General features: G+C 42.1%; 1 protein-coding gene across 1 annotated transcript in view; it reads left to right on the top strand.

Annotated features, from left to right (window-relative positions):
* LOC115305087 overlaps positions 1 to 20,229 on the top strand; it is an 82,436-nt gene that overhangs the window by 41,686 nt on the left and 20,521 nt on the right. The window contains exon 4 of the mRNA XM_029955431.1: positions 8,236 to 8,404. Within this exon, the coding sequence (XP_029811291.1) occupies positions 8,236 to 8,404 (169 nt within the window). The remainder of the gene's footprint in view (positions 1 to 8,235; positions 8,405 to 20,229) is intronic.

Below are 20,229 nucleotides of genomic sequence, written 5' to 3'. Positions count from 1 at the left end.
TCATGAAGACTATTCAGGAAACTTCTGCTTTTCAGGATTTTTCTTTCTTTCTTTTTTTTCCCTCTTCTTTCTATCATGGCAAGCTGCTGGTGATTGAGTTCTCATCATTTTATTCCATGATTGTGCTCAAAATGACTTGCAACTGTACAGAAGTTGGCAACAGGCAGTTTTTGCTCTGTGGGGGAAAAGCCAAGAAGCCTTGGGGTGGTGAGGTGGGGAGGTGGGAAAGACACTAGAAAAAAACAAAGGATGGTTTGTGTCAAGAGGGTGCTGCCCTGAAAGGTTGGGCAAGGTAGGAAAAGGTGACTGAAAAGGAAGAACTGCTGCTTTGCACACTCAAAGGGGATTTCTGCAACATAGCTTCCAGAAGCTGCACTTGTTACCTTCACAGAGGTGAACAGGAAAGGTGTGAAGGGACAGCCAGGTGAGGGTGATTTCAGCTTTTCATTCAGATTTCAATGCTCTCCACACTGTTCAGTTAGGTTACCTTATGTGGCTTCTGCTTTTTAATGGAAATTTTAAGAAAAGACCAATTTAATGAGAACAAACTAAATCATAGGGACTTTACCCACTCTATCTTTATTTTCTAGGATCCAAGAAAAAGGACTTCATTTTATAGCTATGTGGTCTTTGGCAAGTTACATAAGCTTTCTGTGGCCCATTACCTCATCTGGAAAATAGGGTTGATGGTAGTGCCTGCATTGTGGACGGGTGTGGGATTTTGATGACAGAAGCTGTGTAAAGTGCTAAAAGTGGTTATCACAAGCACTCAGTCATCCTGGCTATCACTGGTAGTGTCCAAATTCTGTTCTAACACAGAACTTGGCAATTAAGGCTTGTTTGTCCTAAAATCAGTGCTTCATGGTCATGGCAAGTGACCACAGCATCTGGGGCTGTGATGGATGATGATGATGGTGGCAGTGGTGTTGGTGGATAGCTAGTTCCTGAACACCCAGCACATCAGAAGCAGGGAAGGGAACAGATGTTTGAGACTGAAGCCATAGGAACAGGCAGAAGGCAAGGTTGATGGGGTCACAAACGCACCTGTCTTCATCTTAGTAGAATAAATTATCTGTCTTTCATCATGTCCTGAATATGTCTGAGATAGATCTGAGAGGAATAGATAATGTGCAATAGCCCAAATGGTAAACAAGTATTCTTTAATTTGGTGAAAATATAGTCTTCCCTGCCATATTTTACCAGCACCTCTTTGAATTATTTGCCTTTCTGTTGAATACACACACACAGGGCTTGAAGACACATGTAAGTTTTAGCTACATCTAGGATCATTAAAGACTGAAAAGAACCATCCAAGTCAACTGAACAGTATCTCATATAACAGAAAACATGATTCAAACTCATTTATACCACTAGGACATTTACTTATCACCTGCAATATGTTTAGCAGTAAGGTGGACTTCAGGTTTGGTTGATCCAGGAGCTCAACAATGCCATAAAGTCCAGGTTCTATTTCTTTCTCTGTTGGGCCATCCTTGGTGTATAAGTTGTGTTTTTGGACTACTTTCTTCATATGGCCAAAAGGTGTTTGTCAGTGGCATGTGGGACAACATGCTTTCTTGTGTCTTTTTTAAAATTTTTTAATGTTTTTTTAAAATTTATTTTTGAGACACAGAGAGAGCGCACAAGCAGAGGAGGGTCAGAGAGAGAGGGAGATATAGAATCCGAAGACAGGCTCCAGGCTCTGAGCTAGCTGTCAGCACAGAGCCGACATGGGGCTCAAACCCATGAACAATGAGATCATGACCTGAGCCGAAGTCAGACTCTTAACCGACTGAGCCACTCATGCTTTATTTCTAACCAATGTGGTGGGGGGGGGGGCGGCGCGGGCAGGGGATGAAGGAGAGAGAATTAGACAGAGAAAGAAAGAGAGATTCTTCTCAACCATGGGGGGGGGGGCGGGCGGAAAGTCCTTTTCTGTAGTCAGATTGAGCTAATTTAGGATAGTGCTCACTCCTGGACCTATATCAGTGCCCAGATGGATGCTTTCTGGTGCAGGAATTTTAAACCAATCATAGCAAGACGTATAAAGTGATTAGCTTAGACCAGGATTTTCCACCTTGGCTCTACCGACATTTAGGGATAATTCTTTATTGTGAGGGCTGTCCTATTCATTGTTGATTATTTATCATCGTTCCTCATGTCTACCCACATGGTACCAAGAACAAGGCACAGTGTGGCTACAAGTGAGGCTGGGAGGATGACAAGGGAAAGAGGAGACATTTCAGTTTTTATCTGGAAAACACCAGTAAGCTACCAAATGGTTTTAGTTGGGATCTCTAGAAAGAATAGCAGAAGAGTTGGAGGAAAGACATTTATTATAGGAGAGCAGGTAATGAATGATGGCAGTTTTAGTTAGGGTGGCGGATATAGAAACAGAGATAGATGGACATAATTTGAGTGCATTCCTTATGAGTACATAATTTGAGAGAATTCCTTGTGAGTGTCCAAGAAGGGGATAGAGCACATATCATTTCCTATTGCACCACAGAGCTCTTTATGTGAACAGCACTTCATGAAACTAGCGTTTCACAGCACACTTTCAGGAAAAGGCTGAACAGGGTCCACAACTTCACTTCATGGTGGAGGAAACTGCAATCCAAAGATGGAAAGAGACTTGGAGAAAATCCCTTGGTTGGATTAGCAGGTATAGAAGGCCCTTCTGTAGAGAGAAGAGGGACTTCCTCAAGTCTTCTTTTCTGTGAGCATAGCTTCTCGTTCTTGAATGTTCTGTGTGACCCTAGACCCTGGCCATACTGGGACAATCTGGTTTACTTGGAAATATCAAGTTAGACAGAGTTAGCCATTACACCTTTCTATGTGACATGAAAGAGTATGAGGCAGGACACAAATCTATTGCCTCTGAGTTCAACCTACCTGGAGTGCATAATAGTTCAGCTGTTTTGCCTTGAACAAATTATTTAATTTCTCTGTCTCAGTTTCTTCATCTGCACAAAAGTGGTATTCATGGTATCCTTACCACAAAGATTTGTTGTGATGATTAAATATAATAATACTTATAAAGAGCTTAGAATAGTGTTAATAGTAACTATTAGCTATTATGGCAAGCAGAGGGGCAGCTGTGTTCCATCCCATAAAGAGGCAGCAAAAAAATCGACTCTAGCAAAGCAAAGAAAAATGAACAGATGTATTGAACAAAGTAGAGAAGAATCATAGAGAAAGCATATTCTTTCCAGAGGCTTTGATCTGCCTTTTGGACCAATGAAACACCCCATGTCTTTATGATAAACCTGTTAGTTTAAGCTATACTGATGACTTGCAAAGAGATATAATGAGTAGAGTGGCTGAGACAGGATTTGAACCCAAGCCCCCTGGCTTCCAACTCAGTATTCTGGTGATTATGGCATGCAGTTTATTTAGGACCTGGATGTGTCTTAGTGAGAAAAATCTTCCTGAGGAAGAAAGCAGGCTTTTGCAACCAGGGACTGATTGTGTCGGGTTATATTAAGTGTCGCTGGTTTCAAAAGAGGCAGACTTTTGACCTTTCAGCCACTGTAGCCCATATCTGATTGAGAAAGCTGAAGGTGTTATAAAGACTCAGGGACCAGGGCTCCAAAAGCATTTTAGCTCTTTCCTTTAAGATTTTCTACTCAGTGGTTAGTCTGTGATATCACCTAGAAATGGATACAATGGATAATTCTTGCAGAGTCTGGGTTTTCTATGAATATCCATAACTCCAGACATCAGCTTGCACACTTCCTGCCTGGAATGTTCTTCCCTTTCTTTTCTGCCTGCAGAGGGCCTCCTTTGGTGGATCTCTAACTGTAATGGGCTAGAAAATCACCTGGGAAAGCTTGTTAAAACGCCACTTTAAAGGCTCTCATGAAATTCTGACTCAGGCAGTCCAGGACGGAACCCAGGCGTCTGCTGGTTAGACATGCATCTCAGATGATTCTGATGTTGGAAATTCAAGGACCACTCTTTGAAAGAACTTCATATTCTATTATCCAGACATTCTGCAAAGAATTCCAGAATTAAGGAACATATGAGGTGAGATTTTTGAAGACAATTTTGATGTTGAAGTCAAGATTTTGTGGGGGCTAGTTTTTCATCTCAAGCCTTAGTTTTCTGGTCTGTTAAATGGGGCTGTTAATAGAGACACCTCTCTCTAGAGGTTGCTATGCAGCTCATATGAGCTCAATGCAAACAAAGGCAGTTTGTTAGCTCTAAAGTCAATGACAATAATTATTTTGTATTAAAATGTGAGTCTCTTCTGGAAAGGATCTCAGTGATATGTAATCTAATGTTTAAATTTTCAGCAGGAGAGGGCTGGAGCAGGAACCACATTTTAATTTCTACTGTATCCACTGTCCTACCTCAGTGTCTAGTGTATAGCAGAAGGCTTAATTTTTGTTGATAAGGACCTAATATTTTTAAGCTTTTGAATGCAAATGAGTCATCATTCAAGATGCTGATTGGCTGACGACAGTTCTCTTTGGTCGGATACAAAATAATGAGGATGAAGAAACTGGTTATTAATGCAGAGAGGCTAAGAAAAGGCAGTGAATAGTGGCACAAAAATAGCCTCAATAATTATAAGTCTTACAAAGCCTGTTGCAACACACTTTATGAGTCAAAAATGAAGTGTGTGTGACATGAAATGAATCATTATGTGAATAAGAGAAGGAATCTTATTTATCTAAATGTGTTTTGTCAGCAGTAATGCTCTTTTCTAAATAATGAGTGCCCTTAAACAAAAGTGATGGATAGCATTGTTGGTATCTAACAAAATATGTGTTGAACACTTAAGTCTCTAATATGTACTAATGTGTAAAATAAATGTATCTAACATAAAAGAGGTAGCATTCTTCTTGTGAAAAAACATGATAGTTCATTATTATGTTGGCTCTGTCCTCACTTTAACAAAAAGAGTTACAAGACTTACATGATGCTTAAGTAAGTTTTCTTGTATCAACTCCTTGCTCTTTGGGAATGTATGGCTAACATCTTTCTTTGACTTTAGAATTGGACAACGGATAGAAATAAGGAGATCACATTTTCCCATTTATCTTCCTCCAGAGCAATCTGTCAGTATTGCTACATGCTATTCTGATAAGCTGCTTGTCTTTTATATCAAAATGTACATATTTTCATACTTACATTATCTGTAATTATTTCTAGTGCTTTTGTCGAGAGTGGGGATGGAAGGTGTTTCTTTGGTATATTGGTGCCTTGTTTCCAGAACAAAATTGACACATTTTACCATCTATACTAATTTGCTGTGATACATTGAAGGTACTGGGTTTTAGTAAATAAATCCCTTTTTCTAGTTCTGAGTTTGAAACAAATGAGAGTCACTTAAGAGGCAGGCCAATGGAGATCCACATTTTTCCTTCATGACTAATAACTGAAAAGGCAGTCCTAAACGGTGGCTAGATGGGTTTGCTAAGATCTCTCTTATGAATTAAGATCTCTCTTATGCTAGTCCTAATAGCCAATCCCTCTTTTTCCTTAGTAATAAAGTTTCCAGGTGTTAGTGGGACACAGTGATGCATAATAAAGACTATATTTCCTAGCTTCCTTTGCAGTAAATATGGCTATATGATTAGGTCCTGTCCAGTGCAATTTAATGGTATGTGTAACTGCTAGACAACCCTTAAAGGGAAGTCTTTCTTTATCCCTTTCCTTCTTTATGCTGAGTGGAAGGTGGTGTGATGGCTGGAATTCAATAAGCCATCTTGCCCCCTTGAGTTCTAACTACATGTTGACAACAATGGAACAACAGAACAAAAAAAGCTGGTCTTCTGATGGTCATTGTGGTTATTAATTTTATATTTTCAATTTGACCAGACCACAGAGTACCCAAATATTTGTCTAAACATTATTTCTGGGTCTGTCTGTGAGGGTGTTTTCAGATGAGATTAGCATTTGAAATGGTGGACTCAGGAAAGCAGCTTGCCCTTCCAAATATAGGTGGGGATCTTTCAATCTGCTGAGGGCCTGAAGAGGATAAAAAGGCAGAGGAAGGAAGAATCTGACCTCTTTGCCTGACTGCATGGCTGGAACATCAGTATTCTCTTCCACTCAGCCTCCTACTAAGACTATATTAATGACTCCTATAGTTCTCAGACCTTTGGTCTCAGACTCAGACTATACCACTGGCTTCCCTATGTATCCAGCTTGGAGATGACAGATCATGAGACTTAGCCAATTCTCTCAGCATCTGTCTATGCCTCTATCTCTGTCTTTCTGTTTCTCTGGAGAACACTGACTATGACAAATTTTGGTTCTGAGAATTGTCCAGAAGGTGAGCCTATTGATAAGGACCTAATATTTTTAAGCTTTTGAATGCAAATGAGTCATCATCCAAGATGCTGATTGGCTGATGCTAGTTCTCTTTGATGACATAAAATAGGTAAAAGTGGATCTGAAAGGCAGAACATTCAGCTAAAGGGGATTATTCTTGAGTGTTAACATCTCATGGAGTTTGCCCTGTTAAGGTTTAGATTAGTCTGGGACCTGTCATCCTTTCTTTCTCTTATATTTCTCATTTTGGAATGAGAATGTCTATCCTATGCTTTCCCACTGTTGTAGGTATTCATGTATTTGAAGCACATAACTTGCGTGGCTTCACATGTTCACAGCTGGTGAGGCATTTTGCCTCAGGATGACTCATATCTTGAGTCTTACCTATACATAATTTAGATGATATTTAGCCAAGACTTTGGGGTTCAGACTTTAGAGTTGATGCTAAAACGAGTTAAGATCTTGGGGCTATGAGTGTGGAATTAATGTATTTGCATGTGAGAAGGGCATGGAGTTGGAAGGCCAGGGGCAGAATGCTATGGACCAAATATATCCTCCCAAAATTTACATGTTGAGCTCTAATCTCCAATGAGATGGTATTTGGAAGCAGTAATTAGATCACAAGGGTGAAACCATTATGAATGGGATTAGTGCCCTTATTATGAAAAAAAAACAAAAACAAGGGAGAGATGATCTTCTGTCATGTGAGAACACAATGAGGGGACAGCAGTCTGAAAGCCAGGAAGAGGGCCTTCACTTGAAACTCAATCGGCTGGCACCTTGGTGTTTGGCTCCTAGCCTCCAGACCTGTCAGAGAGAAATTTCTGTTGTTTAAGCCAGCAGCCTGTGGTATTTTGTTGTAGCAGCTCGAGCTGACTAAGATAGTAATAAGGTGCCACTGTGGTCCAGAACTATTTACCTCTGGATTTCATTTACACAAGGTAAAGGAATAACTTCTGTGTGACTTAAACTCTTTCATTTGTAGCCAAGTGTAATATTAAATAATAGTTATTTAGGAAGCTAAAAAGCACCGGTAAGATCATCTGGCCCCAATAATCTTCATTTTATTGATGTTAACCAGAGTGGTTAAGAGATTTTTCAAAAGTTGGTTACAGGATTCTTCTAGGTGCCATTAAACTAGCCAGGACCAGAGCTTTAGTCCCTCAAAGATCTGTGCCTTTGCCCTGGGACTTTGATAAATTGGGAGGAAGAGAGGATCAATACAGATGGAAAAGAAAGACATGAAGAAAGGCTAAAAAATAGAATTGCCAACATGTTCTGCAGACAGTAGGTAACCCATTGTGGTTACAGTGGATGAGTTACAGTTTTAAGAAGTAGGATGAGCAGGGCCATTTGTACCATGAAAGTGTTGTGAGTTCATCTTTTGTCAAAAAAGGAGCCATGAGGATTTTGAAGCTGGCTAATTGTTATGTGACCCTAGACTAGGCACCATGCAAATCGTGTGTCATGGGACTGTGAGCCCCTCAAAGGCAGAAGGGCTTAGCTAAAGCAGCTCCCCAGTGATTTGCAAGATGAAGCTCAAGTACCTTAGCATGCCCACAAGACACATCTCTTAATATTCTCCTCCATGATTTCAAGCTCCAGAAATACTAAGGTGCTTTCAGGCTACAGCATCTGAAAATGCCATGTTTTAGTGGATTAAAGCAAAATTTATTTATCTAGTGTATTCCATGTCCTCTTCCTTTTCCTCATTGCTCACTATGCCAGGCTCCAGGCTAAGCCTTTCCTACCCTTTCTGTTATTCAATCCTCACAAGTGCCTCTATGGAGTTAGTGCTATTATTAACCTCACTTTACAGAGGAAGCCATTGAGGTGGAGAGGTGAACAACTAGCTCTTTATTTCCTGCTTCTGTCTGTGTTTCTTTAACCCTGTGATGACCCATTCTGATTTCTGCCTCCACTGGCCTACCTTGTTTGTCTCCTCCACAGCTTCGAGAGACAGTTACAGCTTTGGAAACCCCAGAGGTGGGACCACTTGCAATACCTCCAGCCAGGGACAGTGAGCTGGGGACAAAAACAAAGTGCTCTGGGAATCCAGAATTGGCTAACTCTGCTGATGAAGAGGAACAGGAAAGCAGTGGCTTGGAAAACGTGTCAGGTACCAGTTTCCTGGTAGAACAGCCTGTGTGATGTGTGGCAAGCTGGGAAGGGACAGATGTTATTTATGTGCTCTTATTAGAGAGACACTTTTTATCTTCTCTGTCTGTAGTTCAGAATCTGGGCTCACATGTGGGAGTGATGCTGCTGCTGCTGCTGCTGCTGCTGATCATGATGGTGGTGGTGATGATAGCAAACATCATATTGTATGCTTTTATGGTATATGGCATATAATAATATTGCTCAGTGTTATTTTAATTTCTCTCTATATAAACATATTTAAGTGTCACAATACTCTTGGGAGGAGAAACTATGATTATCCTCAATTTGCAGATGATGCAACTAAATCAAGGGAGGTAAGTGATCTGTCCAAGGTCACATAGCTGCTGAGGAGCAGAGACTGGGTTTAATCCCAGACAGTCTGTCTTGGGGGTTTGTGTTCTTACTTCTGTAATTTTAATGGGCCAAGTTCAAAGTGTTTTACGTGTATTAACTCATTTTCCCTATGCAACAAGAAATTTTTGATATGTTCACTCTTTTTATTCTCATTTGACACATAGGAAGTTGAGGTGCAGCAGGTTAAGTAATTAGTCCAAGCTCGCACAGAGATACTTAGCAGAGCTGGGGTTTAAACCCAGGGAATTAGACTCCAGAGCTGGCACTGTGAGCTACTTTGCCACACCATCCCAAGGTTTGTTCATTTATAACCTACTGGATGCAGAGTGCTCTATATTGAGACCAGATGGGTTTCAGTCAAGATTTAACAGAGACAGCACTGAGAGATCTATCCCATGGAATAAGTTCTCTACACTTCAGTGAGTAGCTAAGCATGTGTGTATCTACAATTAATATGTAAGACCAAAATGCAGTGTAATTCCAATGATATGTCAGTTCCTTTTTGCTAAGAATTTGGTGAAACTTTAATTTGATAGGGCTATGAAAATCGCCTCTGTTCTTGTACTGATTAGATGCTGTTCTCTGTCCCATGATGACCCACATACCACACTGACCTATGTAGTTTTGTTTGTTCGTTTATTCAAGGACCAGGCATCATCATAGCTACTCAGTCTGTAGAATTGAATAAAACAGTTAGATGCCTGCCCTGTCAAGTCTAGACTCTAATGGAAAGAGTCAGATTATAAACAAATAAATAAGTGATAGGTCCGAGGAAGCAAAATAAACCATGGAAGGGAGAGATGGAATTTAAGGGGAAGAGAAGTTGCTTACTTAGGCTGGGAAGCTGGAGACGGTCGTTTTTTTGTTTCTTTAGTTATTTATTTTTGAGAGAAAGAGAGAGAGAGGGAGATAGCATGAGCAGGAGAGAGCATAGAGAGGGAGAGAGAGAATCCTAAGCAGGTTCCACAATGTCAGCACGGAACCCAATGCAGTGATTGATCCTATAAACCATGAGATCATGACCTGAGCTGAATTCAAGAGTTGGACACTTAATGGACTGAGCCACCCAGGTGCTTCAAGAGTGTTAATAGAGATTCCTGGAGAAGGTGAGGAAGTGAGCTGTGTAGATATAGGTAGATCCAGGATAACGGCAAGTACAAAAACTCAGAGGCAGGAGTGTGTGTGATAGGTCTGAAGAGCCATGAGGAGATCAGTGTGGGTGAGACAGTGAGTGAGGCAAAGAATGCCCAGGGAGGATGGAGGGCAAGTGAGGGTAGAAGAAGAATCATCCATGACCTCATAGGCCATTGTGAGGCCTCTAGATCTCATTTTGAGTGAGAAAGGATGCCTCTGTGGGGGCATTGATCATCTAAAACACAATCTATGACTGGCATTTAGGCCACAGAGTACAGGAAAACCAAACACGCACCAAGAGGTGGTGGTTAGATAAATGATAGCACAGGTAAACCACGGATTAAGCCGTGATGAGGACTGACTCAGAGCTTGCCACTTGGTGTGGAGGGAGCTGCATGAGGAAATGCTGAGCGAGAAAAGCCCACATGCAGGAAAGTGTGTATGACATTTCAGGCTTGTAAGGGCTTCCACAACTTTCCATGTGCAATATGAGCATGCATTTAAGTGTCAGGATTACGTAGGCATGGAGAAAATCATGGAAAGACACATGCCAGATACACAGGGGCTACATAGTTAGGAGGGGGTAAGTATGTAAAGGTTGGGGAGAGAAGAAGAAAGGAAACACAAATTTAAAAAAATGATTTCTCTTAAAAAAAAAAACAATACCAGGATGTCTGAATTGATCACATTCAAGCATTTATGGAAAAAGACTGTGTGTGTGTGTGTATGTATGTATATACAGTGGATATACAGTCTATATATGTATATGTTATATACATGACACTATATATGAAGCAATTTTAATATAAATATGGTATCAATCTTATGACACAGTATGACTACTCACTTTCACATGGGAAAACGGAGATTCGGTGAGGTCCATGGCTTCCCAGGGCTACGGTCATGTAGCAACTGTATAGGAGGTATTGTGTTCCCAGAATTTTAACTTTACAGCCTGCATTTCTTCCTCTTCCCACATTATTAATTCCAATGCCTTATTTCTTCCTCCTAAAGAGGAATAACTTTCCTTAGCAAAAATGGAAAGAGAAATCACCTACAGAGTTTTCCATGAAGAAAAAACAGATTTCCTGAAACTTTTAAACTTTGGAAAATCACTTTGTCCCAAATTCAGACCTGCAGGGACTGTTGCATTCACAAATGGGGTGTCTGCACCATGTAGAAGAATATCGTTGGTGATGTAGCTGCCCCCGCTCCTTGGTGAACAAAAGCAGGTGAACTGGAATCTTGTCACACTGGAAAAGATAAGCTGGTCATTTGGAAGGGAAGCCAAAAGAAAAAGAAAATGAAACAAAACAGAAAATGATAATTGTTGGTAAGATTATGCAGGAATGTGGAACCCTTGTGCATGGCTGGTGGGAATATAAAATGGCATGGTCTCTGTGGAAAACGGTATGGTTGTTCCTCAAAAAGCTTAACACAGAATTGTCATATGATCCCGCAACTCCACTTCTGGGTATATAACAAAAGAATTAAAAGCAGGGTCTTGAAGAGGTATCTGTACATTCATTTCATAGCAGCTTTATTCAAAATAGCCAAGTATCTATTATCAGATAAATGGAGAAACACAATTGTGTTGTGGAATACTATCCAGCCTTAAAAAAGAACAGAAATTCTGATACAGGTTACACCATGGATGATCCATGAAGATATTATGCTAGATGAAATAAACCAGACACAGAAAAGAACAAATACTGTATAATTCCACTTGTGTGAGATTCCCACAGTAGTCAAGTTTATAGAAACAGAAGGTAGAATGGGGGTTTCCAGGGGCTGGGGAGCAGAGGAAATGGAGAGATAGTCTTTAATGGGTACAGAATTTCAGTTTGGGATGACAAAAAAGTTCTGGAGATGGATTGTAGGGATGGATATATCACCACTGTGTGAATATACTGAATGCCACCCAACTGTGCACTTAAAATGGCTAAAATGATGAATTTCACATTGTGAGTATTTTTTTTGACAATTAAAAGAATAAAAATGGAAGAAAGGAAGCCTCATGTGACTGAAAATTGACCAATCACAGCATCTGGGGCCCATGATTCTCACATGAGGGAGAACTTGCCAGAGCCTATGGCTGTCCCCTCTTGGAATCCTTTATAAAATGGGACCAATGCTTTTGTGCTCCACCTTTCACATTGTCAATTAGCTGGCAGTGACCTTGGTGTTCCTTGCCCTGTTCCACTCTCACAAGCTGAGTACGCCCAGATGTGGAGGCTCCTAGGGGAAGACAGATGGCGGCAGCCATCCATCACAGAGACAAGACCATGAAGACGGCCTTCCTGTGAAGTATCACCTTCACAGGGAACCTGATGGAGCTGGGAATATGCTAGAAGCAGATTCTGGCAGCACAGAAGGGTGTGGAACTCAGATGGGAACAGAGGTAATAAACATACTGGAATTTCCAAAGGCTATCCAAGACTCCTCTTCAGTGCCTGCTGTATTTAACCTTTTTTCTCACTTCCTGCCTTCCCCCATTAAGCCTGCCTTAGATAAACATTTCTCCCCAAGGAGGTGAGAAATTCATTTCACTCTGCTGAAAGCAGCAGGATGTCACAGAAGCCTGAGCTGTGGTTATCTGCCAACAGGATTGAAGACTGCTGTCTTTCGTTAGGAGAACCTCTCTTTGTTTCCATTTCCAGTACCTTGTTGTATACGAAGCATCCTGTTTCTCATTCTTTCTCCTCAACCAGCCCCTTGCATGGTGTTCCTCAAAAGGAAAGGATGTTCTGCATCAGACATGTCTGAGCACCTCACAGACACCTGTCAACATAGACCGTACTTTTCAACCCAGGTATCAGCTGCCAATGCATAAAAATGCCTCCATGGAGAACCAGTCCTCAGTCAGAGCAGCCAGGGAAGGAAAGGAGTTGGTGCTTGAAGAGCTGGGACCCCGTGGCTGATGGGAGGAGAGAGTAGTAGAAAATCCAGAACTTAGTTCTACCCCTGGGGAATGTGTGGCTAGAAAGAAGCTACTGCTTAACTTATAGGGACAAAGACTTAACTGTGAGCAAGGGTAGCCGGTAAAAGAAGTGCTTCTGAGTGTAATAGAGCATTTATAGCTTTAGCTGTTCAGTCCTTGCCTGTACAATCTCCCAGTCTCAACTTCGCCTGGACCACGAGGATACTCTGTAAGCCTTTTGATTTCGCCCTGGCCTGGCTCCCTAGTGTTCCTGATCTGTAAGCATGAAGCTGAGGTCTGAGCCTGCTCTGCCTGTGAGGTCCCAACTGTGTCTGTCCTCCTCACCATCAGCCCTCTCACTCGTCACCATCAATTCCTTGGTCATGAGCCTTCCTGTATTCATCTCTCCCATCCCTAGAACTGAGAGTTGGCCAAGGCGCAGCACTTTAGGGGCGGGGGATGCTGGGTACACCCCAAGGCCCTCATAGTGCTGGGCAGAGGGTGTCCGCTCTGCTCCATCATCAGGGAGCCTACTTAAGTCCGTCTCCTGCTGCTTTCTCTGGCTGGCTTCGTTAATTCATCCCACATGTTTCTTTGCTGGCTGGTGAAAGAAAACTCCAGTGTCAGGTTGCGCCCGAGAGCAAGTCAGAGCAGCTTCCCCTGACATCTCTGTGATCTCTGCATTTCCAGGGCAGGGCAGCATGACCAACGGTCCACAGACAGTCTGTGTCAGAGTGAGGCACACATGCGCGGGCTGAGGGGCCAGCAGCCGCCTCTCAAGGGCACTCTGGTGTTAAACCTCCCCGTGCTGGAGGCAGGAATGGCCTAGCCTTGTCCTCTACCTGTGGCAGCCTGGGCCTTCACTTTTGCTTGCTGTTTGCAGTTGGGAATATGGATTTTTTCAGTAAGACTTACCAAGTGTAAGTACAACCTTACACATGCTGCTATCTGCTGTTGCTGTGCTCAGTCTCACAAATGGGTGCAGGAGATCCTCGCTCTCATTTACCGATGAGGAAATGGACTCCCAGAAGTCGGCTAGCTCTGTTACAGCCACCCAGCAAGGAAGCAGTGAAGCCTTAAACGTGAACTCCCTGGTGGTGGAGACTGTGTAGGAAACTGCAGGATTTGGCTTGATTGTGCAGAGCCAGAGAGGAGGATGGTAGAGGAGGGGGCAGGGAATGAGCCCTGAATTGCTTCTAATGCCTTCTCTTAATCAATCCCTTTTCTCATCTGGGAAACAAGGGGCTTGGTGAATCCTAAGTTTACTTTTAATAGTCTTTGCTTTATTTATTTATATACTTACTTATTTACTTATTTATTTTTGCTTGCTTACTTTCTCTCCAATGTAAACCTATTTCTGTTATGTGTTTCCTTAGAAGATTTTAGCCATCAAAGTGCATTTGTCTTCCCTCCCAGCATCAGGCCTGGGCAGGGCTGCCCTAATGGTCGGGTGAACAAACGTGGTGCTGTAAGATGTGGTATAGGCAATATAGGATCTCTGCCCTGGCTCTTGCTTCTGTCTGTCCTCTCTCTACCATGCCCAAGCTCCTGTGGAAGCTTCAAAGCCCCATGCCATTGTCACCACCACACAGAAGCTTCCCTTACTACAGCCTTGTGCTCTAGCTACCCCTAACTAAAATTCATCCCCCTGCTATGGGACTTTGTATCTGCTTTTGTAGTTGTGATGTCTTGTGACTGTTGCTTGTTTATACATCTTTCTTCTCTACAGATATGTGGATCTCCTGGAAGAAAGGAAGAGAGGAAGGAAGGAAAGCAGGAAGGAAGGGAGTGAGGGAGAGAAGGAGGGAGGAAGAGATCCAAATTAGTTAGCTCTTTTCTGTAGTTATACACTTACAGGAAATCTTCAAAGTGCATGTGACAGTCAGCAGGGTTGCAACACTGATGAGGTTTTGCTAGGCTAACCAGTCTCTCTCTCTCTCTCTCACACACACACAGAGCCACAGCCTCGCCTTTGAGCAACACGATTAATTTTAATAGGCCTCATTTTCCTTCTCTTCAAACTTAGAGAAATTTCATGAAATCTCCTTTAATTTCTCCTTAGCAAAACTCATGGGTGACATTTGAGTTATTCGGAGCCACTTATATATCTATGACTGTCACCCTTCTCTATTTGTTTCTTCCTCTGGGAAGCTTTATTTCTTATTCATAAAAATGTGTGTGTGTGTGTGTGTGTGTGTGTGTGTGTGTGTTTAACATCCAGCAATAATGAATTTTTAAAGCTGATTTCTTAAAGCATCAAGAATCTTTGAAACTTTTCACTCATTATTTATTTTTCTAAAATAGAAGATAAGGTCAAAAACAATAAGAGAAATAAATCCATGGGATTAGAAATAGACAGGATCTGCTCATTCCTGTAGGTCATGTCTATAGGCTCAAATACACAAATACACACTACTTAGGGGGTGTGATAAAGACAGGAACTTCTACTCTGAGATCAAAACGATATAAAAAACTAGAGGAAGAGAGTTTAGGATAGCAGGAACACATGTGCAAAGGGCATGAGGTATAAAACACTTTAGCGTGTTGCAGAACTTGGCAGAAAGCCAATAAAGTTGTAACCAAATAAGAAAGCAGACATGGCATAAGGTGATATGGGAGGGGCCAGACCTCAACCTTGTGCACTAGGGTGAAGCGACTGGATTCCATCCGAAGTTCAGTGGAGTGCCATTGAGGGCTCTAAGCCAAGGATTGATATGTTAAGAAGAATGTGGCCAATCTATGTGTTAAAAAGTTCCATGGAGAGTGGAAGAGATAGGCAAGACAGTATTTAAAGGGCCTATTAGGAGACTAAAATGAGAATGCAAAAGAATGCTAACAAAAACCTAGAAGGACTAGTGATAGTAATTACAACTCAGCTCCATGGCTCTTCCTCTGTGCCCTGTTCTGAGTGCTTTATAGACTTTGGCAAATTTAATCCTTATAACTCTCCTGTGTAATCAGTTATACTTACCAACTCTGTTTTACAAATCAGAACTTGCCAAGGCCACACACCCCTTAGCAGGTATATAGCAAGGATTTGAATCCAGGCAGTTTGGCTCACAACTCAGGAATGAACAGTGATATGAGAGAGAAGAGGATGGCAGGTTGGTTGAAGAACTGACCCTATGTGGTGGGAGGGGAGCAGTCGTAAAGGAGAGAGAAGAATCAGAGATCCTGAAGGTTGGATACTGGTGTAAATGGTGCTGGAGAAAGCAAGAGTCTATCTTTTGTCTTTGCTGCACACAAGACAGCTACTTAGAATAGCCTGTCTTGCTACTTGTGTGGCATTAAAAGAGCCCCTTGCAATTCTGTCTCCTAGTTTGATCTGCACAGACTCAGGCTTCCCAGTCAGGGTTGGCACACATTTGTATAATGTGAAGATTTCACTGGAATGTCACAGGGATTATGATCCTGCCCTTTCGACCTCCCAGGAATATTGTGACTATCAAATGAGAAAATGAGAGATAGTCCAGCTGAGTGGGAAGCCAGAGACTAGTGCTAAAGTTTTCTCCCTGTCTATGAACCTTGTGGGAAATCAGCTAATGCTACCAAGCCTCAGTTTTCCCATTGGTAAAATGCAAGTCATTCCTCCCTGGAAGCTGTTGGAAAAATGCACTTTAAAAATGGTTGGGCTCTTCATAAACACAGGAGTTGTTGATCATAATAACTACATGCCAGTGGGACAATGGACTCTACACAATGCATATTGTCCAGGTAAATAATTTCCGTTGATAAAAATGGATAAATGTTGAGTGAAAGCAATATATTGACTAAAGTTTTCAAATGATGTCCTGAAATGACTAAACTTTATGCCTTTAGAAAAGATAGAAGACATTGACTGGTCTCAGTCCTAAATCTCTTTGTGGCCTCTCCAGCCAGGAATTCATTCATTTCACAAACTTCTTTAAAGCAACCAGCCAGGGCACAGGAGTGAATGAAGCAGAAACATTCCTGGGCTTCAACGTGGTTGCATTCTACTGAAGGAAGACAGGCAGTGAGCAAACAACCAGATAAACAAGCTCTCCGATTTCAGATGGTGTTAAGTACTATAAAAGATACAACCAAGGTTATGAGGAGAGAAAGACTTGGGGAGCAGGGGGTGGCACCTACATTACATGGGCAGCTAGAGCAAGAAGGAGGAAGCAATGAGAAGATCCATGAGGAGAAGCTCCTGGGCATAGAGCTTCTAGAGTGCTGAGACCCTTAGCTAGGAACCAATCTGCCCCAGCCAATAAACAAAAAGGCCAGTGTTTCTGTAGTGTTGTGAGTGATGATAAATGAGACTGAAATGATCACATCATGCAGATCAGGTCATACAGGACATGGTGGAGTTTGGCTTTATTCCAAGTACAATAAAAAGCCATTGGAAGATTTGAAGCAGGAGGATGACATCATCTGACTTAAGCTTCTCAGAGACCCCTCTTGCCACTGGCTGGACATAGGGTGGAGGTGGGGCAAGTGTGACAGGGCAAGACCAGTCAGGGGACAGCCAAAGGTGACAAGGGAGTGGAGAGAAGTTTGGGACGTGTTTTGAGGACAGAAGCAAAAAGTCTTGCTAATGGCTTAAACATGGGTAATGAGAGAGTGAAGACCTGAGAAAGATGTTCAGGTTTTAACCAGATACAAGGAAGCTCTTGCATCAAGCTCTTTGCTCCAGATTCTCATTAAGTGTATGTTCTTCTGTGAGACTGCAATCAACCAGGAGCGTTTATCCAGCCACACCCAGAATTGTTCAGTCATCAAAGTGAGCAAGGCCTACTCAGAACAAGAGCTTTGGGAACTGGGAATGGACCAAGGCAATAGGAAAACTTGTGTAGCAGTGGGAAGAATGTCCCAGCTTCTTTCCTTCTGGCCTTTTCATTGAGATTATTGTTGACTGCTCCTCTGCTCTGAAATTCCCCTTCATTTCTGTGAGCAAAGCCAGAAGAACTGAGAAAAGTGCTCAAACGTTGATCCTCATAGCCATTTCCAACCTGACTGACATTTCTCTTCCCATGTCATTTCTGAGATTATCCCATGATGCTGGGCCATGGAGGGGCAGAAAATGGAAGATGACTAGAGACATATTAGGGGAGATGGGATAGAAAATCAGAATTTACACTAAAGATGGAGCTGGGTTGCTATGGAATTTGTTTCTTATGTGCCTCTTCTAATCTCACACACCAGGCTTGAGGTCCCTTCTGCATCCACAATGGATGACCAAATCGAAAGACACACACCTGGACTCCAGAGTTTCATCTCTACAGCCTTGTAGCTCTGCCCCATGTTAACTCTGAAACTAGAAAACAGGCTTAGTGGACCATTTATTACAAGGTTTCGTAATCTCCTATTTGACAGCAGCTGGTGTTACAAAGTATGGAGTCTACTGGATCTGATTATTTAACAGATGGTTCTGTTTTCAAATTTACTCCAAATGTTCAGATGCTTTTTCACTATATTCATATTTCCCATCTGATACTACCCCCCTGGCGCTGAGCTTTAATCTGGATTGTAGTTTGTAAGTTTTTAAAATTTTCTTTTAATCTCCCAACAGAAAGAGAATTCTTAAACACCAGAGACATTCACAGAGGCTGGGTAATCACTGCACATGAATACAAGAGAACTATTCTCTGAGGCAAGTCTTGCCTCAATCAAACCTACTGCCAGAGGTACACTCAGATATGGCCTATTTGGAGAAGCCTCAAAACCAGGCTCAAATGACCTTGAGATCTGAACAGTGTGTTCCTTTCCTTGGGCAGTACATGTTAGCACATCAAAATTCTTAGTGGCAAATTAAAACTCCTTCAGCTGAGAATAAAGGCCACTAAGTAACTGTGTTACTGGCCCATCATGTGTCTCTAATTGTGTCACCTCGCTCCTCAGTAGGGTTTTACGTTCATTATTTCCAGGTCCTTTTCCCTCTGCTGCACATTAATGGTCTCCTTATTCTTTCTCTTCACTCCAGCTGCCTACAGCTGTCAGCCACCCACTCCAGCTTTGCCTTTCTAGTGTTTTCATCTTCCTGTCAGCATTATGAGATTTAATTTACAACAACAACAAAAAATGTTCCCTGAGCCTCCTTTTCTTGATGAATTTCTGATTTCCGTCACCATTTAGAATCTTCCCCAATTCTCTGGCACCTGTTTCTAGAGATGTCCTTTTAAAATGTTGCCTTTTCTCTATCCAAGTGCGTGTTCCTAGTGGGCACAGGAGAGAACAAAAGCTTTCGAAGGCAGGATGTGCTCAGGAGATAGGTGGTGCTAGGTAGAGTATTCTGGTTTGGAGAACTGGTTCTGAGTCTTGTGTGACACATCTCTAGGGACCACTCTTCACATAAAAAATCAAGTGGATAGTGATTTCTGCAGCTCTAAGATGATAAGGTTGGTGTCCTCTGGAGTTGTACAAAGCAATGTCCCTCCCACCAATGAGCTGTGAGACTTGAGGCCAATTACTTTCTGTCTCTGGGATTCTGTTTTCTCACCTGATGAAAAAGCTTTGTATGTAGTGATAGTAAAATCATTGCTGCCACTCTTTTTAAGACTATTGTAGGAAAAAGACCCGCCCACTGTTCTCTCTGTGTGTGTACCTCTTCTATAAGTATTGGTCAGAGGTAGCTACCAATTCTGGAGGGGCCCAGAATGAAAATGTGGAGCAGGGCACCTTAATGAGACATTTGAGAATTTTAAGGTAGTGCCTACAGAACATTAAAACAAGCCTGGGGTCATTGTGAGGGTGAGACATTGTGTGACTGCCCAGTCACCTGTCACCAAGCTGTCCCTGATGCTGCCACTATCAGGTGACCATTAGTTTACTTGGTAAAGTCATGCTCACTTGAGAAGGTATGGTTTTCTCAGAAAGGCAAGATTTCCTGTGTCAATCAAATGAATAATAGATGGAACCTTAGACAGAAAACTAGAAACTAAAAATAATGCTCTATGTGTGTTTGTCCTGGTTGAGGTCCCTTGGGTTCCTTGTCAAGGAACTTGTGCTGCTTGATGGTGGTGATTTACATATGATGTTCCCCACATCAAGGCAGGTCTGAAGCTTGGATAAAATCAGGTCTATAACCATTGAAGGCAGGTGATATTTGCAACATAGATTCTGTAATTTTATATTACTCTCCAGGTTTATCACAGAGACAGAGAAAGGGGGATTCAGCAGAATTACTCTTAGAAATGCACTGTATCTATGTGGAAAGGGTTCTTTGATAAATTTTTAGGGCTGGAGGGAGAGATTCCAATAAATAGCAGAGGATGGTTCCTAAACTGCTAGGATAAGGAAACAGCTTATATGGCTCCTGAGGGGGTGGAAGACAGAGGCCACAACAAGGAAAAAGAGATAAGAGATGGGTGGAGACTGGGCATTGCTAAGGAGAAGAGGAAGACAGAGACGCCTGC

This window comes from Suricata suricatta, chromosome 10, assembly GCF_006229205.1.
Source record: "Suricata suricatta isolate VVHF042 chromosome 10, meerkat_22Aug2017_6uvM2_HiC, whole genome shotgun sequence".
NCBI classification, from domain to species: Eukaryota; Metazoa; Chordata; class Mammalia; order Carnivora; family Herpestidae; genus Suricata; species Suricata suricatta.
This window is presented reverse-complemented; position numbering and strand designations above follow the sequence as displayed.